Source organism: Hippoglossus stenolepis, chromosome 6 (assembly GCF_022539355.2).
Source record: "Hippoglossus stenolepis isolate QCI-W04-F060 chromosome 6, HSTE1.2, whole genome shotgun sequence".
Taxonomy (NCBI): domain Eukaryota; kingdom Metazoa; phylum Chordata; class Actinopteri; order Pleuronectiformes; family Pleuronectidae; genus Hippoglossus; species Hippoglossus stenolepis.
In genome coordinates, this window is record NC_061488.1 from 20,241,248 (window position 1) to 20,263,290 (window position 22,043).

The 22,043-nt window shown below is 41.8% G+C and overlaps 1 protein-coding gene across 1 annotated transcript; it reads right to left on the minus strand.

The window, feature by feature from the left end:
• Positions 1-412: 412 nt before the first annotated feature.
• ttll10 (tubulin tyrosine ligase-like family, member 10) lies at positions 413-21,254 on the minus strand. The gene is made up of 12 exons (XM_035158298.2): positions 21,000-21,254; positions 19,902-20,240; positions 19,438-19,588; positions 19,094-19,212; positions 18,784-18,904; positions 17,576-17,661; positions 16,065-16,251; positions 15,709-15,880; positions 15,088-15,228; positions 2,521-2,637; positions 2,342-2,435; positions 413-1,171 (listed from the first exon to the last, which is right to left on the minus strand). The coding sequence occupies exons 2-12, from the start codon at positions 20,185-20,187 to the stop codon at positions 558-560; spliced, it is 2,088 nt and encodes a 695-aa protein (XP_035014189.2). The 5' UTR covers positions 20,188-20,240; positions 21,000-21,254; the 3' UTR covers positions 413-557.
• Between the last annotated feature and the right edge of the window lie 789 nt (positions 21,255-22,043).

Here is a 22,043-nt window from a genome sequence, read left to right on the forward strand (position 1 = left end):
ACTACTGTACACATTACCACAAAACTTTGTGGAATCATATTGTATACATTAGGAAAGAACCCATTACATTTTGGTGCAGATCCCAATTATCTAAGATTTATTTTCACGTTATTTAACATTGTGAGATAGAGCAGGTTTTTTGGGGGGTGTTTTCACCAATTGACCAGGGAATAATTCATGGATCTACATGAAAAAATCAGGAAACTAATATCTATAAGTGTGTAAAATTTGTTGCAGCTTGAATTTAAGGGGACTGTTGGCCCTCGGCACCTTGGAGGTAATCTCTCCACGGCTTTTCCAGTTTAAAGTTGAATTAAAGTTGAATTAAAGTTGAATTAAAGTTGAATTAAAGTTGAATTAAAGTTGAATTAAAGTCTTTATGGCGTAGTCCCTACAAAAAAAAATAAACGTATTGAAGACAAAATTTGTTTCTTTATTGTCACAGTAAGCATTTCTTGGCATTTCTCTGAAAATAAAAGCACCATGTGGGCGAGGTGTCAATTGTTTTTAGCTGTTTGGATCACTGCTATTTGCATTTATGTTCACACTTCCTCTTTTCATTCTAACACTAAACTCTTTGTATCCTCTCCGAGCTTCTCTTCACCGGGTTCCTCTCCTCTTTCACATTTGTTTACACACTCAGGAAGTCCAGATAGAGGAGCAGACTGTGTTGTTTTCTGAGAGCCGCAGACGGAGACCCCTTCAATTAGCTCTGATGATGACGGTGACATGATGACCTGCGTCTTCACGTCACCTGTGGCCTTCAAATGGTGATGCAGAGTACATTTGCTGAGCTTGAGCTGGAGCTGAGGCTTCAGGGTTTTACTCCTGACACTCTGTGTGCTGTAGTTGCTGCTGTGTGGATGTGAAGCTCTCTGCGCTGATGATGAGGAGGAGGTAGGATGATGGCCGGACTTTGAACTGCCCCGTCCTGCACCACTCTCGGAGACATTTTTACCCTCCAATCCTGACTTGCACCTTCTGGGTTCAGCCTTTTGTGTCTTGTTGGTGGTTTTCTGGAGGGTTTCACTGTTTGTGTCGTTCTTGTTGCAGGCCGGCCTTGAATCAGGAGGAAAAACTCCGTTGTAGAGAAGCACAAACTCTCTCTGGCTGGCCAAAGGAAGGATTCTCTGCCTGAGACGACACTTGTTGAAGATCTCCAGAGTTAAATCTAGAGAAAAGCATCACAGCAAATAAAAGAAAAAACTGTTAACCGATACACAAATTAGAAAAATGTAACGTTGATTAAAGGAACTGTGACTGTGTCATGCAAACAATGAAATAATGAGGCTGTCTTCGGTTGACTTTGTGATGGCCTCAAGGGGGGTCTCTATCTTTTCCTTGTGTTTTGGTTGTGTATTCTTTGTTTCAGGATATTTAAACGTATAAGAGCTGAGACCAGGGGTGTGTTCGAATAGTCAATTTTGCTTAGGAACCTGAATGAAATAACTGAAGTATTTCAGTGGCTGCCATGAAAAGAGCTGTTTGAATTCTCTAAATGATTAGGTAATCAATGCTTCCTATCTTATCTCCATTAGAATAGGAGACACTGGACTATCCTTTAAGAAAGGAAAGGAGGAAATGCCATCCCACAATTCATTGCAGCAACAACATTTAAAGCATCATAGTTGCACCTGGACAGACCCACGTAAATATATAAAAAGAGAACAACTGTTTCATTCTCCTGACACAATCCAGTTCCAGATTATCTAAGCTCCTGATTTCTTCTCTGTGGCATCTGTCCAGTCAGGACTCACAGTGAACAACAAGCACACTGAAATTCTATGTCACAATATCATCAGCAATACTAAATAATAAAGTCATTCCAATCCCTCTTGTGGAATACATGAAACTAACCATTTTCTTTACTTGTGTAACGTATATTCCTCATGTTATTATATTATTATAATGTTTGGATCCTTTTGTTTTCATTTTCAAAAAAATCTATTTTGTTAATGCTTCCTGTGAATATGGTTCAATTATTAGATGTTTCCTCTGTAAACTGAAAACATCTTTTATTACCAGGTGCCATTCTGTTTTTGACAGGAAACCAGAATTATTTGTCACTTCACCATAAAGTGAGTACATATTTTATGTCGTAAATAAACTTAGGTTTTCTCTGCACACTGGTTCGTCTGACATATTCCATCGGGTTGAAGGAATAGTGGTTAGGAAAGGAGAATATTTTGACTTTCTGACCGCAGACCTGGTGAGAGGTGCAGCACACCTGAGCAGGCTGTTCTCAGGAGGCCATAAGGCAGGTCTGCAAGACTCGGGCTGGTAACAACATGGCTATCTGCTACACGTGAGTTTCTGGTGCTGACGTTAGGTCTGAGCTCACCCAGCATCTCCACGACTGCGCTGGGTATCACCTCCCTCAGCACCTCACAGTTTGTGTGCAGAGCTGGATTACAATTCATTTCCAACAGCCACACCTGTTAGCACCACATGGAGACATCATTAAGACACATGTTGGACACTGACCCCCGTTTGGACATTTACCAGCACCTCCTCACCCACCTTGAAGTCCTCGTCGACCATGAAGTCGCAGCCAATCAAGTCAAAGAAACCCAGACGGCAGTCTAACTTGGATTTGACTGCAAAGAAACACTGAGTCATGATCCGCTGCATGTGCTTCTGATGCATGGGGAGGAAGAAAACAGTCAAGCCATTGTTCATTAGGCTTCACAGAGACACACAGCATAGCGGCCATTTTGGAGATCTACAGCTTCATATTTGAAATGTTGCATTTCTTCATTTATTTGGCGGGTCTTTTTTAATGACTCACATGACTGGACTCGTGTTAATATAACTCATAGGTACACACCAGAGAGAACACTGTTGCGTCAAAGAGAACACACACATCCAAGATAACTAAGCAGCTAGTCTGACATCATAGCACCAGGCTTTCCAACAAGCCACGCCCCCAAATATTGACTGTTGCTATAGCATGGTAGCTACCTTAGGAAGCCATGGGTTCTTGCAGCTTCATGTCACTCTGCACCACTTGCAGTTGCTGTGATGCACATGCTGGTTAGAAATTTTTGTCTGACTTTTACCAGCGCTGCAAAACATCACCATGTCATGACCTTAAAATATTGTGGGAGGCGAGTCAGCTGCAATCAGACCATGCAGTTGTTCTCCTTCAGCTGCAGCACCTGGGTGCATAAAAAGTACATAAAATAGCCGAAAAACTATCGTTGTTAAACTTTATTCAACAATTCATGACATAGTAAACACAGAACATGTGCAAACTGCATCATCGTATAACATCTGTCAAAACCACACATGTTCTGATAAGACAAGCTGGAGGTTTACTTTGCATTTCTTCTTCACCCCTTTAAAAAGTCCTCTCATAATTTGTCATTAGGAATTACAGATTTTGTATTGCTGCAGCCGGAGAACTGTACTGTGATCACTCTGCAAGGGCTAAACGAGGAGCTGCCTTTGGGCAATCAAAAACACACATTCATTTTTAACATCTGCTGTGGAGAAAGGTCACTTTGCTGAAAATCTTTGTTCAAAAGCCTTCCAAATGTGTGAGCAACGACAATTAAAATGGAAATGGGAATCTGTGGGGGACTAAGGGCTAAAACTTATCCAAGTTACACTACTTTCATTCTGGTAATCTGGTAACAAGATTCTTGATTAAAAGGTTTGGAAGGCGTTGCACAGTCTGGAGAAGAACCTGCTGATGGCGCTGGATCTTGATGGTGGTGTCACAAGCAGATCTTCAATGACGAGACAATATATTTGTCCAGTGTTAGGTCTTCCATTTCCAATTCTGACAGCACGCTTACAACCCGTGCCACTTTTTGCAGATTTTTTTGAACGGCTTTGTCAAGTTGTTTCATCATTTTTGGGGTGATCTCAAATCTTGTCCTTGATTTAGAGCCATATGTTTTGAGTAGGCGGCTCGATGATGGTGTTTGGTGATCTGAGTGTTCGACAACTTTGCTTTAGCAAAAGATCTCGAAACAGCTTCAGAACAATTATCTGATGGGTAATTTCCTTCCTTCCACTGTTGGTTCTTGCTCTTCTCTGTATTCTTCACTGAATTCAGGAGTGGTCTGCTTTCTGAGCCAGACTTCCCGTTATCAGGTCACCGAAGGCAGACTGGCCCTGTCCGGGCCCTCTGACACAGCTTTCTAAACTATGTGTTATCACCGTGGAGTAGAGTTTCTGACTGTGTGGCAAGCCACCACCTCATTACTCCAAGGAAACACCACACAATGGCAAGGATGTCAACTGATATTATAGCACATGGCGGACAAACCGTTATGCTTGTGCAAATGGTTGTGAGGCTTTTGGTCTTGGTCTCATCTTAAATCTCATCTATCTATGTGATTGCTGAGGATATTATTCAGCTCGTTGGTTAACTTTCGGGGGTTTCACCACAGAAAATATCATCCATCATTGGACCCATTCTGCCCCTGCTGTATCTCACCAACACTTATTGGAAGCAAATCAATATCACTCGTAACAGATTGCATTGACTGCCTACTGAAACCTTGTCAAAGGCCGGGTTGTAAAGGCTGTCAAAGTATGACCAGTTCAGTCTGCCCACAATACGACAAATGGGCGGCTTGGGCAAACTGCTTTGCAACGATTGTCCTAATCCTTTAGACACTTTCTTCAGAGAGGTGTGCTCTGGGCTATTTCTGGATCATCTTTGTTTTGCGACATGATTTCATCCACAATCACCTCAGCAACGTCATCTGCAACATTCTTAATCTCAAGTGGAGCCAGATTCCAACTGATCATAATCTGATGGGATATTTCAACGTTAGTAGATTCTGTGTATTGAAGACCTCCTCCTTAATGATCTCCTGGACAGTTGTGGATGTTGCAGACAGAAGACTTCCCTGTCTTCTGAGATTGTCTTCTGGGATGAGGATGATGACTGACTGTCATCTTCATTGACCAGTTTGTGAACCTTCTTTTTGCTCTTAGAAGGTGCACACATACGTTTCAGATTCCTCATAGTCCCTTGATCATTTTACCGGCCTGTTGAATCATACCTTGTAGTCTTTTGGAGGTGTGACACGAGGAGTAGTTGCCTTCACTGTCACGCCCATGGAAAGGACAGAGTTGACACACTCTGCAATCTCTTTAGCAGTCAACTGGGTCAAATTCTCTGAACACAGATTGATTCATCTGGAGCGTCAAAGAGCCTGAGCAAAAACCTGAGGAAGTGTGTTGCCCAAAGAGCAAATCACACTCTTCTCAGACACAGGCACAGCTGTGCTCAAGATCCTTTGGGATGGATTGTGTCATCAAAATGACAATTTCAGCAGTTTCTCTCCGAGTATGGTCATTGTGGCCACATCAGGTTGCCTTTTTTAGAAAGATTCCTTCCATTGTTCTGATGTCATGCCTTGGAAAAGGACGTCACAATGGGCAGGAATGCCTGTCGATGTCCATCTTCATGTTTCTGATATTGTTTTCAATACTTCTCTTATTGGCTTAGTTTTAAAAATCGTACTATTCCTGTCGGAAGTGCTCTCTCTGTTCTCCGTGTACTACCCCTACCATACACTGATCAACTAGGACAAAGGAGATATCAGAAATGAGATTATAGCACACACCAAAGGGAACACACACACCAAAGAGAACTTGGTGCTAAAGCCTGGTGCTATGATGTCAGACTAGCTGCTTAGTTCTCTTTGATGTGTGTGTACACACCATAGGTACACACCAGAGAGAACACTGTTGCGTCAAAGAGAACACACACATCCAAGATAACTAAGCAGCTAGTCTGACATCATAGCACCAGGCTTTCCAACAAGCCACGCCCCAAATATTGACTGTTACTATGGTAGCGGTAGCTACCTTGGGAAGCCATGGGTTCTTTTTGACTTCATGTCCTCTGCAACACTGATTTAACATGATGCATGCTGGTTAGAAATTTTGTCTGACTTTTACCAGCGCTGCAAAACATCACCATGTCACATGACCTTAAAATATTACAGAGATGGAGTCAGCTGCAATCCCAGACCGTGCAGTTGTGCTCCTTCAGCTGCAGCACCTGGGTGCATAAAAAGTACATAAAATAGCCCGAAACTATCGTTGTTAAACTTTATTCAACATTCAACGGCACCAGTAAACACCAGAACATGTGCAAACTGCATCATCATTATAACATCTGCTCAAACCACGCATGTTCACAGTAAGACAAGCTGGAGGGTTTTACTTTACAGGAAATTTGTGCTTCACCCCTTTAAAAGTCCTCTCATAATTTGTCATTAGGGTACAGATTTTATTGCAGCCGGAGGAACTGTACTGTGATCACTCTGCAAGGACTCGGCAAGGAGCTGCCTTTGGGCAATCAAAAACACACATTCATTTTTTAACATCTGCTGTGGAGAAAGAGTCACTTTGCTGAAAATCTTTCATTCAAAAACCTTCAAATGTCGCAGGCAACGACAATTAAAATGAAATAGGAACAATGGGGGACTAAGACAAAACATCCAAGTTACACACTTTCATTCTGGTAATCTGGTAACAAGATTCTTGATTAAAAAGGTTTGGAGAAGGCGTTGCACAGTCTGGAGAAGAACCTGCTGATGGCGCTGGATCTTGATGGTGGTGTCACAAACAGTCTTTGACGACAGAGACAATGTTGTCCAGTGTTGGGTCTTCCATTTCCAATTCTGACAGCACACTTACAACCCGTGCCACTTTTTGCTGATTTTTGAAAGCGGCTTTGTCAAGTTGTTTCATCATTTTAGGGTGATCTCAAAATCTTCATCCTTGATTTCGACCCATATGTTTTGTTAGGCTCGATGATGGTGTTTGAGTGATCTGAGGTGTTCGACAACTTTGCTTTAGCAGAATCCTCGAAACCAGCTTCAGAACAATTATCCTGATGGTAATTTCCTTCCTTCACTGTTGGTTCTTGCTCTTCTCTGTATTCTTCACTGAATTCCAGGAGTGGTCACCTTGCTTTCTGAGCCAGACCCGTTACCAGGTGCAGAAGGCAGACTGGCCCCACCCGATCAGGCCCTCTGACACAGCTTTCTAAACTATGTGTTATCACCGTGGAAGTGAGAGTTTCTGACTGTGTGTGAAACCACCACCTCTCATTACTCAAGAACACCACAATAGCAAGGATGTCAGCTGATATTATAGCACGTGGCGGACAAAGCGTTATGCTTGTGCCGTGGATTTCGGCAGGGGCTTTGGTCGTGAGTCATCTTAAATCTCATCCTATCTATGTGATTGCTGAGGATATTCAGCTCGTTGGTTAACTCGAGGTTTCACCACTGAAAATATCATCCATCCATTGAGACCCATTCTGCCCCTGCTGTATCTCACCAACTGCTGTTGGAAGCAGAGCGTCAATATCACTTTCGTAACAGATTGCATTGACTGCCTACCCAAAAGCCTTATCAAGGCAGGTTGTAAAGGCTGTCAAAGTACTTGTTATTCAGTCTGCCCACAATACGACAAATGGACGCTTGGGCAAACTGCTTTGTGATTGTCCTAATCTTCAGACACTTTCTTCAGAGAGGTGTGCTCTGGAGGCTGTTCTGGATCATCTTTGTTTTGCGACATGATTTCATCCACAATCACCTCAGCAACGTCATCTGCAACATTTCTTAATCTCAGAGGTAGGCCAGATTCCAACTGATCATAATCATAATTAGGATATTTCAACGTTAGTAGGTCTGTGTATTGAGAGACCTCCTCATGTGATCTCTGGACAGTTGTGGATATTTGCAGACAGAAGACTTTCCTGTCTTCACAGAGATTGTCTTCTGGGATGAGGATGATGACTGACCTGTCATCTTCATTGACCAGTTTGTAGACCTTCTTTTGCTCTTAGAAGGGGTGCACACATACGTTTCAGATTCCTCATGAGTCCCTTGATCATTTTGCCGGCCTGTTGAATCATACCTTGTAGTCTTTTTGGAGGTGTGACACGAGAATGGGTGCCTTCACACTGTCACGCCCATGGAAAGGGACAGAGTTGACACACTCTGCAATCTCTTTGTGATCAACTGGGTCAAATTCTCTGAACTACAAGATTGATTTCATCTGGAGCGTCAAGAGCCTGAGCAAAAACCTGAGGGAGTGTGTTGCCCAAAGGCAAATCACACTCTTCTCGAACACAGAGCACAACTGTGCTCTCAAGATCCTTTAGGATGGATTGTGTCATCAAAATGACCCAATTTCCAGCAGTTTCTCTCCGAGTATGGTCATTGTGGCCACATCAGGTTTGCCTTTTTTGAAGATTCCATTGTTCTGATGTCATGCTTGGAAAAGGGCGTCACAATGGGCAGAATGCTGTCGATGTCAGCTTCATGTTTCTGATATTGTTTTCAATACTTCTCTTATTGGCTTAGTTTTTAAAAATCATTACTATTCCTGTCGGAAGTGCTCTCTCTGTTCTCCGTGTACTACCTACGATACGCCTGATCAACTAGGACAAAGGAGATATCAGAAATGAGATTATAGCACACACCAAAGGGAACACACACACCAAAGGGAACTTGGTGCACAAAGCCTGAGTGCTATGATGTCAGACTAGCTGCTTAGTTCTCTTTGATGTGTGTGTACACACCATGAGTACACACCAAATGCTATTGCGTCCAAAAAGGCACACACATCCAAGATAACTAAGCAGCTAGTCAGCATCATAGCACCAGGCTTTCCAACAAGCCACGCCCCCAAATATTGACTGTTGCTATAGCAGCGGTAGCTACCTTGGGAAGCCATGGTTCTTTTGACTTCATGTCCTCTGCCGCACTGATTTAACGTGATGCATGCTGGTTGAAATTTTGTCTGACTTTTACCAGCTGCAAACATCACCATGTCACATGACCTTAAAATATTGACAGGAGGCAAGTCTCAGCTGCAATCAGACCGTGCAGTTGTTCTCCTTCAGCTGCAGCACCTGGTGCATAAAGTACATAAAATGGCCAGAAACTATCGTTTGTTAAAGCTTTATTCAACATTCAATGACCATAAACAACACCCAGACATAGCTGCAAACTTCCATCATCATTATAACATCTGTCAAACATGTTCACAGTAGAGACAAGCTGGAGGTTTTGCTACATTTCTTCTTCACCCCCTTTAAAGTCCTCTCATGGCATTTGTCATTAGGGTACAGATTTTATTGCAGCCGGGAGGAACTGTACTGTGATCACTCTGCAAGGACTCCGGCAAGGAGCTGCCTTTGGGCAATCAAAACACACATTCATTTTTAACATCTGCTGTGGAGAAAGAGTCACTTTGCTGAAAATCTTTGTTTCAAAAGCCTTCAAATGTAGGCAGAGCAATTAAAATGGAAATGGGAATCTGTGGGGAGACAAGACTAAAAACTTATCAAGTTACACACTTTCATTCTGGTAATCTGGTAACAAGATTCTTGATTAAAAAGGTTTGGAGGCGTTGCACAGTCTGAAGAACCTGCTGATAGCGCTCTGGATCTTGATGGTGGTCACAGCAGATCTTTGGCCGACAGAGACAATATATTTGTCCAGTGTTGGGTCTTCCATTTTCCAATTCTGACAGCACACTTACAACCCGTGCCACTTTTTAGATTGCACAAAGCGGCTGTGTCAAGTTGTTTCATCATTTTTGGGGTGATCTCAAAATCTTCATCCTTGATTTAAAACCCATATGTTTTCGATGGCAGCTCGATGATGGTGTTTGGTGATCTGAGTGTTAAACGCTTTGCTTTGGCAAAGATCCTCGAAACCAGCTTCAGAACAATTATCTGATGGGTAATTTCCTTCCTTCCACTGGTAGTTCTTGCTCTTCTCTGTATTCTTCACTGAATTCAGGAGTGGTCACCTTACTTTCTGAGCCAGACCCGTTACCAGGTGCGAAGGCAGACTGGCCCCACCGATCAGGCCCTCTGACACAGCTTTTCTAAACTATGTGTTATCACCGTGGAAGTGAAGTTTCTGACTAATGTGAAGCCACCACCTCATTACTCCAAGGAAACACCACACAATGGCAAGGATGTCAGCTGATATTATAGCACGTGGCGGACAAACCGTTATGCTTGTGCACCGTGGTGTGGGCTTTTGGTCTTGAGGTCATCTTAAATCTCATCCTATCTGTCGATTGCCAGGGGATATTCAGCTCGTTGGTTAACTCGGAGTTTCACCACTGAAAATATCATCCATCCATTGAGACCCATTCTGCCCCTGCTGTATCTCCACCAACTGCTGTTGGGAAGCAGAGCGTCAATATCACTCGTAACAGGTGCATTGACTGCCTACCCAAAACCTTGTCAAAGGCCGGAGTTGTAAAGGCTGTCAAAGCCTTGTTATTCCAGTCTGCCCACAATACGACAAATGGACGGCAGGCAAACTGCTTTGCAGAGATTGTCTAATCCTTTCAGACACTTTCTTCAGAGAGGTGTATGGGCTGTTTCTGGATCATCTTTGTTTTGCGACATGATTTCATCCACAATCACCTCAGCAACGTCATCTGCAACATTCTTAATCTCAGAAGTGGAGCCAGATTCCAACTGATCATAATCATGATCGGATATTTCAGCGTTAGTAGATTCTGTGTATTGAGAGACCTCCTCCTTAATGATCTCCTGGACAGTTGTGGATGTTGCAGACAGAAGACTTTCCTGTCTTCTGATTGTCTTCTGGGATGAGGATGATGACTGACTGTCATCTTCATTGACATCCAGTTTGTAGACCTTCTTTTGCTCTTAGAAGGTGCACACATCGTTTCAGATTCCTCATGAGTCCTTGTCCCATTTTGCCGGCCTGTTGAATCCATACCTTGTAGTCTTTTGGAGGTGTGACACGAGGAGTAGTTGCCCTTGCACATCACGCCCATGGAAAGGACAGAGTTGACACACACTCTGCAATCTCTTTGTGATCCAACTGGGTCAAATTCTCTGAACTTACAAGATTGATTTCATCTGGAACGTCAAAGAGCCTGAGCAAAAACCTGAGGAAGTGTGTTGCCCAAAGAGCAAATCACACTCTTCTCCAGACACAGGCACAGCTGTGCTCTCAAGATCCTTTAGGATGGATTGTGTCATCAAAATGACAATTTCCAGCAGTTTCTCTCCGAGTATGGTCATTGTAAGCCACATCAGGTTGCCTTTTTGAAGATTCCATTGTTCTGATGTCATGCCTTGGAAAAAGGGCGTCACAATGGGCAGAATGCTGTCGATGTCCATCTTCATGTTTCTGATATTGTTTTTCAATACTTCTCTTATTGGCTTAGTTTTAAAATACGTACTATTCCTGTGAGTGCTCTCTCTGTTCTCCGTGCTACCCCTACCATACACTGATCAACTAGGACAAAGGAGATATCAGAAATGAGATTATAGCACACACCAAAGGGAACACACACACCAAAGGAAACTTGGTGCCTAAGCCTGGTATATGATGTCAGACTAGCTGTAGTTCTCTTTGATGTGTGTGCTTTTCACCATAGACTATATATATAATGGACGTAGAGTCGTGGCGTACCCGTTGGTTTCTGAAGAGTAGAAAATTAGGCTAGTAGTAGGCGTTCACCGGCGCCATCTTGCGGTGGCTCCTCCCTAGTTCCTGGCTAACCAATAAATGGGCAAGAGGAGGAGCGGCAGTGAAGACTGACAGCTGAGCCACGCCCGCAGGCTCAACGTTACCTGGTTAGCTCCAGGCTAAGGAGCTAGGCTACATGCTACCCACATGACTGCTAACCGGCTAAGCTGCGGTGTTGTTGCTTTCAGGATATTCGCGATGTTTACAACGAACTCACTAGAGGTAAGTAACCTTGAAACTACAACAACAAAACCTATTGCTTTATCTATTATCATAATCATTTGCTTAAATGCCTCAAGTGTTTTTAATATGTAATTGTTATAAAAGGTACGTTTATTTAACACGTGTAATGAACAGATTGAAGCAAATTAACTACACTACCACAGTGAAGTGTTTGGTTGTGACTTGATTTTTAATAAGTTAATATGAATACGCTACATGTGTAAGTTGCATGTGATATTAACTATATGTTTCCTGATATTGTGATACAGCCAATTATAACCAACATTACTATTGCCACCTTGTTTATTTAGCCTGTTATGGAATTTACAGTGAATTAGACAGTTTAGATATGATTATAATCTCCACACACCACTGTTGGTTCTCATATTTATTATATAATTATGTTTTCACACTGAAAGTGGAGAGACTTGATGTGGACTATTATCAACAGCTCTGTGGGAGATTATCACCTTGAATATTACAGATGAGTGAAAGACATTTTATCTATTTGTACAATGTTTTATTTCTTTCAAGTACATTACATTTCATTTAGCTGATGCTTTATCCAAAGCGACTTACAATATGTGCATTTAACCATGAGGTACAAACCCAGAGCCCAGTACATTGGTTCTGTCTGAAATCCTGGTGCTTCCACCTGCTGAACACAGAATAAACTGCCAGAACCAGTCTTTGCTGGAACATACACAACATAAAACATCAGCACATGGTAGTTTCTTCTTTTCATTAGATAGACACTGCAGCACCTGATGCCTCAGCATCCACTGTGGCAGCAGCAACATGGTGGAGATCGGCATTCAGGCTGAATCAAACATGAGGGCGACCTGCACTTATTCATCTGCACAACACTTCATGTTTTCCTCCTTAACTAAAGATGGCCTGCAACTGTTTAGAGTTGGCAGTCATTGCTAAGTGTCATGGATAATAGGTTAATTTCTATATTCATTATGGTTGGTTAAAATGAACACTTATCAGAACAATGTTTATCTTTTACTTTCTGATTTAATTACACTTTAGATAAAAAAACAGTGTTTTATTTTTGTTCTTTATAGAGACAAAACACAGTCAGCACTCAGTCAACCACGTCGTCATAATAAAATGACAGGAAACACAAAAGTATGGCATTATTGTAGTGTTACTTATGAACAAGTTTGTATCCTTATTTTCTGTGGATATTCAACTGTGTATTTGAATATGGTTTTGGATTAAACAGTGCACTACGAAGACAATGATTGTACAGTATGGAGTTCTTCCACATTAACAGTATTGCATTTATAATTTAATGCATTATGTATTATATGCAATACTTTACTTTGATTGTTTGTAAGTTATGAAAACAGGTCTGTACCTGGAGTCATTAAAAGTGATGACCCTCAGTGTTCAGTCTGGTTGGATTCCAGTTGTGTCTCATGTTGGACATCCACAGGTGCAGGCTGTCTGAGTCACCCCTAGAAGGAACATTCAACACAAATACAGATATGTAAAGTCATACATGTACTGAGTTAACTCCTGTGGTTTTACATGGTAAAAATAAAAGTTTATTACTTCAAAGTTCATCAGATCATAATCATTTCAGCTTAGGAAATGAGTGGTGGACATCAGCCTCAGGTTCTCTATGTGAATGTCTATTCTAGTAAAGTTACACTTCCTATAGTTATTTATGTGACAAAAAATACATTATTCTGCATGTCCACTTATTTAACAATAATTCAGTAGAATACTGCCTAAGATTAACGATGTAAAAACTGAATGTGGCAGACAGGTTTAGTTTTTCACTAACCGTTACAACACATCAACACCAATACTCTGAATAAGAGCTTTAGGAGACGTAATGCTACTTTAAACAGCTACTCCTTAAAATACAGATGTGACTTTAAATATCACGTTCCAGTTGATCACAGTAAATCTGTTTCTGCAGAATAATAATCTGTGTAACGTAGTCAAGTCAAATGGGTTGTGGCATTGAAACAACTTTACATAACATTACATAACATTAGATATCTTACGTGGTGGAGCTTATTCTCTAAACACACACGGTCGCCTGTCTCGGTTCATGTCGGTAATAACCGTACGGTCCGTTAACATCGCCATCACTGCTGGTATCTTGCCTGCAGGCCCCTGGCCAGAGCTAAGCTAACAAGCCAGGTAGAACACCGATACCTGCTCATCACTACCTAACACTAACACATACTAAAATGACTTTACTTACCACAGAAAGCAGGAGCGCAGGCGTCTTTAAGTTCTCCGTCCGGGAACAAGCCGGGCATCAAACCGTATTATTCATCCGATATGTAGGTGAAACCTCCCTGCAGACTCAGGTCCTGTTCGGTGACGGGGGGTTAGCCTGTTAGCCTGTTAGCTCAGGTGCAAGCCGAGGCAGGCAGCAAGGCTAGGAGCTGGGTCATGAGCTAACGGTGGCGTCACCTGTCCGTAAGTGATAATTATTCATAATATCAAACCTCTATATAATTTAAGCAGGTGAGTTAGAAAAAAAATTCCCCTCCAGAGTTGTCATGGAAGGAAGAGCTAAGTGATTGGGACTAAAACCGTTTTTGAACCATGCTGTAAAACAGGTTTAATTCTGCTCTAAAGTCGGGCTTTTTAACATGGGAGTCAATGGGAATTGACTCCTTCTTGGAGCCAGCCTCAAGTGGCCACCCAGTGAACTGCAGCTTTTTGCACTTCCGTATTGGCCTCATCGCTCAGCCCGGGATGTTGCCCCTTGATATAACTGCAATATATAGTTTTTTGGCCACTTGGGGGCAGCAGAACAACTATATAATATATAATATATCCCCTTATAAAGTTATCATTTATTAACTAAGGCTAATGGCGTTTTTTATTCATATGTATTTTGTGGAGCACTTGTTAGGTGAACATAGTGTCTTTCAATTAATTGTAATGGCCTACGTTATTGTCTTCATTAGGTGACATCAGTCTTTCTTTGTGGTGTGTGTGTGTGTGTGTGTGTGTGTGTGTGTGTGTGTGTGTGTGTGTGTGCAGAAGATTCTCATCCTAACTTTGTGAAGCAGCAGCAGGTTTTATGTAGAACTGCACAGACTCATTTCAAAGTCTGTCACTGTCAGGGATTGAGGATTTATTCTGACATGTGCCACTGATACTAAACAGCACGCTGTTTAATGTACGACTCATCGGATTAAAAAAACAAACAGTTAGTGTGATACTTCATTTCAGTAAGAGGATGATTCATCCTCAGACAGCGATGAAATCACCCAAACCAAACCACAATCTCAATTAGCTGCGAGCACTAGCAGTCATCATTAAAATGGTAATTGGTCCCTGAGAGCTCCATCACACAGCAGCAACTCACTGCGAAGATGCCCAGCACCCAGTCCCTGGGCAGACCCTTGGCAACCCCAAAGCAGTCGTTGATGTAGGCGTTGAAGCTCTCCATGGACCACACGGTGTCCTCCTTCAGCTGGCTGTACAGGGGGTTCTTCTTCTGCATGTACTGGAGACGGACAGCAGGGGGACCACAGACACACAGAGCAGAGGCAGAGAGATAGATGGTGACAGAACTGCATTTGATTTAAACAGCCTGACTGGAAGTAATGGAGGCGAGCGCTGCTTTTATTCACTATTATCATGATGAATTTAGTCTTTTTTGTGTAAACATTAGAAATCCTTTAGACCAAACACATGAAATAATGTCCCCTGAAATTACGACCCAGAAAATCACACTGTGAATGACTGACAGAAAACTTTCAAAATCCCCAAATGAACTCAGTGTAGTGTCAATAGTTACATTGGTACTCTGTGTTTTTTTTCCAGTGCAGATAACCACTTAACGTTTTTTGCCCATGTTCTAATCTACTTTGATGGGATGAATCATTAAGACATTGTAAGTGCCTGATTTACAAAAAAGACTCAATCTAACATCACTGCAGATCATCTCAAATTCTTGATTTGCGCTTGGTTCCGTTGCGTGTACCTGATTGGTCAGGTGGGCAGAGAGGTTGTTGGAGCTGGGGTCGTAGAGGTCACAGGTCAGTCGCACATAACCATGGCGAAAGAAGACCAGGTAAGGTGCAGTGCAGGCGATCAGGAGGTAAGAGCGAACGTCAAACTTCTTCCCCTTTAGGAGGAGAGGACTCTTGATGTAACTGAGGGCAACAATGGCAGGTTAGCTTCAAGACAGTAAGAACGACAGTACATCCACATTCTGTGGCATGCACATTTGCAATTGTGGAGATTTGTATTTCATTTTAAATTTAATTTCCGAGTCTGTCGGTGCTTGTTAAAACTTCTCCAAACTTTTCATTTAATTTTGAAGCTAAGTTCACCCACTGTTGGACAATGCGAGCCTGAGCCTGGCAGTGATGCAGCTTCCTGTCGGCCTGACTGTCGTCCATGTGCTGCAGCTTCAGTCTGAGGGCGGCTAAGTCCTCCTGGCTCTTCAGCAGAAAGATCCCTCTGCCCTGGTTCAGACCCGTCGGTTTACAGATCCACATGCGACTCTCGTTGTTCCTCTCACCTGCTTACAGTCACACAGATACAAAAGGTAAATGCTACTCTAAATCTGTGCTGTTTTAGGTTTTTCTGTTCTGCTCTGTACAATTTTTGAATGTTGTGTTGTGTTTGGTTATAAAGTATTTTTTGTGAAAAGGTAACAATATAGCATTTTTTTATTCTGTGAATAATCTTTATTCCGTATGTGGAATCACCCTCTATTTCCCAACATTTGTGCTGGTAAAAATCCCACAATGCAATTCTTCCCCTTTGAAAATTAGCATTATGGAGTAGTGAAACATTAAGTATATATATATATTTATATAATAACACTGACAGGGGACACTCGATGTCTAATGAGTATTTTATGATTTTATTGTCATCTACGTGATGCCATTTCAGATATCATTAAAAGTAATGACATTTTTAATCTTGTGTGAATGTGTGTGTGTGTGTGTGTGTGTGTGTGTGTGTGTGTGTGTGTGTGTGTGTGTGTGTGTGTGTGTGTGTGTGTGTGTGTGTGTGTGTATCAAGTGATAGCTTTTGCAAATAACAGTAATCTTATGAATGCAGGACTTGTAACAACTGAAGTTTCATGATGGCAGTGGCTATATTATATTGAAAATACTCAACAGGAGAATTATCAAGCGATTTTAGTGTGTCCAGTATTTATTTCCTTCATGGTTGTGTTGTTTTTTTGTTTCTTTTTGTTTCCTTTACTTTTCTCCTTTCTTCTCCGCCGTAGATTCATCCATCACTTAGAGATCTAACCCACCTGTCCATCTTTCTCCTGTTTACTTAGTGATAACCATGTTTGTCATAACCTGCACACCACTGGTCATAATGCTGTGCTATCAGTTGTTACAAACAACACAGAATCAGGTAAATCATTTAATAACCAGTCTGTAATATAATGAAAATCATTTTTAGGTTTCCGTGTTACAATCTTAAAGGTATTATTATTTGTCTCAGTTCAGATCAGAGCTGCAGTGACTCTGCATCCAGATCCTGCTGAGCGTCTCTCCTTGTGTTTGTGTCTCAGCCCTGCCCTCTGCTGACTCATCTCTATGGAAACAGCATGTTCCCTAGGTGATTTTATCAGGGCCTTATGGGAGGTGAAGTGCATTATTTTCCAACGTCCTCAACCTCTTGATTAAACAATCACCAAGGCAACTGTTGTCTTAACACTGCTGAGCGCATACTGCTTCTTTTCATTGTTGGATGCAGTATAGGTCATGTTTGATTGGGAGTCTTCAAACAAAACATATCGAACTGAAGTGGTGTTGTGTTGTTGTTGCATCAGGATGTGTTGCATGTTAATGTGGGTGGGATGTGTTTGGGTGTTTTACCCTCCTGCTGGGCAAAGAAAGCTTCCCTCTCCTCCCTCACATCCATGCGGTAGGTGATGGGAATGAACTCCTCCATCTTCAGCCTCCTGTGAAGTACAACGCAACCAGGAGAGTGAATGTCTACATGTCCTCAGCTAGTTGTCTAGTCAGACCTGCCAGGTTTTTTTTTTTAAATACACCAGATTACTACAGATTACTTTACAAATTTGAACAGTTATGTTGCCAGTGATTTGAAATCCCAGGTGTAATGTAATTAAAAGACTGGAAGCCAGTGGCTGAAGGTAGGAAAAAAACATAACGCTACAGTATGTTTATGTGCAGAGGAAATTCAAAGTATAAATGGGCTAAAATATACAGAACCACTGCTATTATTGCCGACACACTCTATTATATGCAGCACACAGGTGATGAACACAAGGTGATGAACACAAATGTACAGTTTCCAGGTTTAGGTCAAGTTTATTTTTCAATGAATAAATGTCAGCAGTCATATTTTTGGCTGAATTTTCTGATAAATTTATATTTTCAGGTATTAGGGAAATTTTATCACAATCTGTTCTCTAATCTCATCTCTCATTAATCATTTTAGAGATGCCCAAATGTTTTCTATACTTACATTATATATTTAGCATACAGACATGACAATGTTGTCAGTCTCTAATTTCAACTCTAATATCTGATTCTATTTTTCAAAATGTCAAACTATTCCTTTAAAATATATAGAAATATCCTGCTTTTGAAAAATAATTTGTGTCTGGTTTGTTTTATTCCACTATAAAAGTTCGGGTCACATCATTTTTTTTTCAACTCTACCTCCTTCTTGCTTATAAACAAAAACACCCAAACAAATGTTAGGTATTTAAGTCATATTTCCTGTGTTAAAGGTGTGTGTTAGTGACTGAAGAACTTTATATAGTTGACATATTAAAAACTTTAAACCGTGCTTGTGTGACTCAGATGTGTAGACCTAATTCCTGATTAGGCAATTTGCCTGTGTTTATTAAATAGTATCACAAGCTGATACGTGTTTCAATGTTTGCAGAGTCAGGCAGAGCCGACTCTCCATGGTGGTACCAGATGGTTGCTAAGAGATCTGAGCCACAACTGTCGGTCCTGTGAATCGACGGTTACATCTGTCTGCTTTTAATAGATACAAGGTGTCTGGATAAGAGAGACGAACGCAGCAGGGAGACAGGGACACACTTCACCTCAGTCCTTGACCGTGGCTGACTTTGCTGCTGACTCGCTCATATTCCCGCAGACTGCTGAGGAGGCCGATCTTAGTGGTGAGCACCTTGTTGTTAGGAATCTGGTAGAGCAACTGTTCACCTGGAAACAACACGTGAGGATTTCTTTATGTGAACAAAAGGCCATACACCTATTTCTACCAAAAGCAAAATGAGAGCAGGAATAGAAAGAGGAATGAAACATCAGATATATTTTTCAACTACAGATATATGGGGGTAGTAGATATATTTAAACACTTTAATTAAGATTCTGTCCTAGGCACTCTTATACCTTCTCTAAAGTTGCAGTAGTTGGCTGGTGATTTGGTTTCACACCACTTGAGTTTGAAATCCTCCCTGTGCTTGTTGTAAATCCTCTTCCACCCTCTGCTCTCAAAGTAACTGCTCACGCTGAAGGAAAAACCCCAGAGGAAATCAATCACACTTCAGCTCACACAACAGAGGAAACTAAAAACTGAAACTAAACTGAACACATAACATAGACATTTGTTTTAACTGTGTCTCTCTTTATTAATGATCAACCTTCTTAAGGTTTCCATCACAATCACAGGAAAACCTTTCATATGATATTTTTTTTAATGTGAAAAATCTAGCACTTCATATTTTTCTATTTACATTTCGGCCCCATTGGTTCCACCTAAGAAGAAGAAAGGACCAGGCCCCCGGGGCTCATCTCGATGCCGCTCTCTGTCCTTGTCTGGATAGGAGCAAATTGACAAGCCCCTGGGAGAGGACCTACGGAGACATCGCTGCACTGAGCCAGCACCTGTTATTTTTACATACACAAACACACAGAAAACAAGCAGGAATACAGTTAGCTATACACTTGCATAAGCTCTATCACGCGTACATGTCAGTATATGGTGTTAATACACTGACATTGTTGAACACTTACAATACACTGCAGAATAATACAAATTTACAAAAAAGAAATCAGTGGATTACAACAGTTTTTCATTAGCTTCAGGTGGTTTCTGAAGATTTACAGATGTTTAGATTTGTATATTTATGTGTAAAAACAGATAACACAGTTTGGACAGGATCTCAATTACAAATCTCTATTTATGTCCCACACACACCTGACCCTCGAGCTCGGCCCTCCCGGTTGACGCTCATGTGGGAAAACTTCTTTCTCTGCCTCTCCTCCCTCTGGACCTGCTCCAGTCCACCCGCTGATGTCACTTCCTGCGTTCCACTGTGCTCAACTGACGAACATACCTCTTGCCTCAGGTTTGCCGGCTCTGCAAGCTGGTCGTCCTGGCAGGGAACCTCCACTTCCTCTGTCTGCACTCCATCTTGTTTCTTCTCCAGCCCCATGTCTCTCCGGCCCTCAGTGCACGACTCCACCCAGGACTCAGACGACATGAGCAGCTTGTTAGTGATGGCTAGAAATGTTCCACCAGGGGAGGAGAGTAGACCTGTGTTAGTGTGTGAGAAAATGGGATTAGGTATGAGATCTGTTTTACCTTTAGTCACAATATGCTGAGGATTTGATGATGTGTGGAAAGGAAGGGTAACAGTTTACTCTTCATTAATAACGCTGTACACAATTAATGAGATGATACATGATATTATTTTTAAACTATGATGAACTCATTGCTCTGTGTGGCAATGTGGGTCAGTTCAATGCCTTGGTTCAGACTGAAATATCTAAACAACAATTGGATGTTGTCACTGTGTTAGTCTAGTTGTTAAGGCTCATATCAGATTACCTCAATCTCCATGGTTACTGATTCTGTCTACAAGCCATCCATCCATTATCTATACCGCTTATCCTTTGAGGGTCGCGGGGGGAGACAGAGCCAATTGGGTAAAAGACGTGAGAGTATACGCTTGACAGATTGCCAGTGTATCACAGGGCCAACATACAAAGGCAAACAACAATTCACACTCATGATCACACCTACAGTCAATTTCTCCAATTAATCTAACCCCAACCTGCATGTCTTTGGACTGTGGGAAGAGGGAGAACATGCAAACACACAGAGAAAAGCCCTGTCTGACCCAGGATTCAAACCGGGAACCTGCCCCCTAATGTAACATTTGGCAATAACATTTTTTAAAGATGTCATGTTAAGAACATGTAGCATCTGGAAACAAATGCAGTGTAATGTGATAGAAAGCAGGAGTTGAACTATGACCTTGTTGTAGCTACATTTGGAAGCAAATGGATTTACCTGCCACTCCAGTGTCACACACGTGCACCGTCTGACTTCATGAAAAACCTACTCAGTCCACTCTCTTTCCGCCATGTGTGCTCAACCTTGTAGTCCATCTGCAGACAAGCAGCAAACCGACGGACTTGACAGAGACTGAAATCACTCGGCCTGTCTGCAGTTGAGCCCACTGCAGTCTTCTGCGCACTAGACCAGAGTAAACAGTCAGCGGTTACCCGGGTAACGGGGCCTTAGCAACAGTTGCCCCTTGCGCACTGAATCTTACAACAGCTCAAGACGAGCTAACTACGATTATGTGTCCCACCCCACCTCTGAGTTTAGCTTCATACAATATTAATTGCCTGTAAGCCTCTGTTGTATGAACCCGATGGTAACATGAGAGTGGAGTGTCAATCAAAATGGATTTGCCAGTTTTCCACGGTATTATATCCTGACACAAAAGGTAAAGTAATATTTTCTGCCGGCTCAGAAATAATTGTTCCGCAAACAGAAAAAAAATCTTACCAGGCGACATATTTTAATATTATTAAAAAACTATGAGTTATAAGTGCAAAACGCCTAAATAAATTCCACGTTCATCTGACCACTTGTTAAAGCCTCTAGACATTATTTTACTGTCAACCCTGATTTATTTTGAAATCCATTCATCAGGTCGAATCATTCTTGGATTTTATTTAGCAGACATTATCATTACTCATTCTGTCTACTGCCAAATCCTGTAGCAAGTATGCAGTTGAGCAACATAGTATTTGTCTGCTCGCATGGCAAATCCACTAATCACCTTCTGTCTCAGTGATTTGACTCAGGAGGAAACACCCAGGCACAGCCATGGTCGGCATCGGCAATTATGCATAATCTCCCCTCTTCCTCCCAACTGCCTGATAATTGACAGGGGCGGGTGCCTCTAAGACCCAGCATCTATGCATCTGTATAATTACACATGCAGTCTGGTCACCCTGAACTGAGATGTATGCATTATACATCTCAGTTTGATGTAGATAAAGTGCATCATGTCTAGCAGAGTGTATTTGGAAAATGTTTGGA

Coding starts and splice junctions, on each gene's coding strand:
- ttll10 (XM_035158298.2), bottom strand. CDS start 20,187: ATGTCGTCTGAGTCCTGGGTGGAGTCGTGCACTGAGGGCCGGAGAGAC. Junction 19,589..19,901: donor GGGCCGAGCTCGAGGGTCAG/GTGTGTGTGGGA, acceptor TAAAAATAACAG/GTGCTGGCTCAGTGCAGCGA. Junction 19,213..19,437: donor GGAACCAATGGGGCCGAAAT/GTAAATAGAAAA, acceptor TTTTTCCTTCAG/CGTGAGCAGTTACTTTGAGA.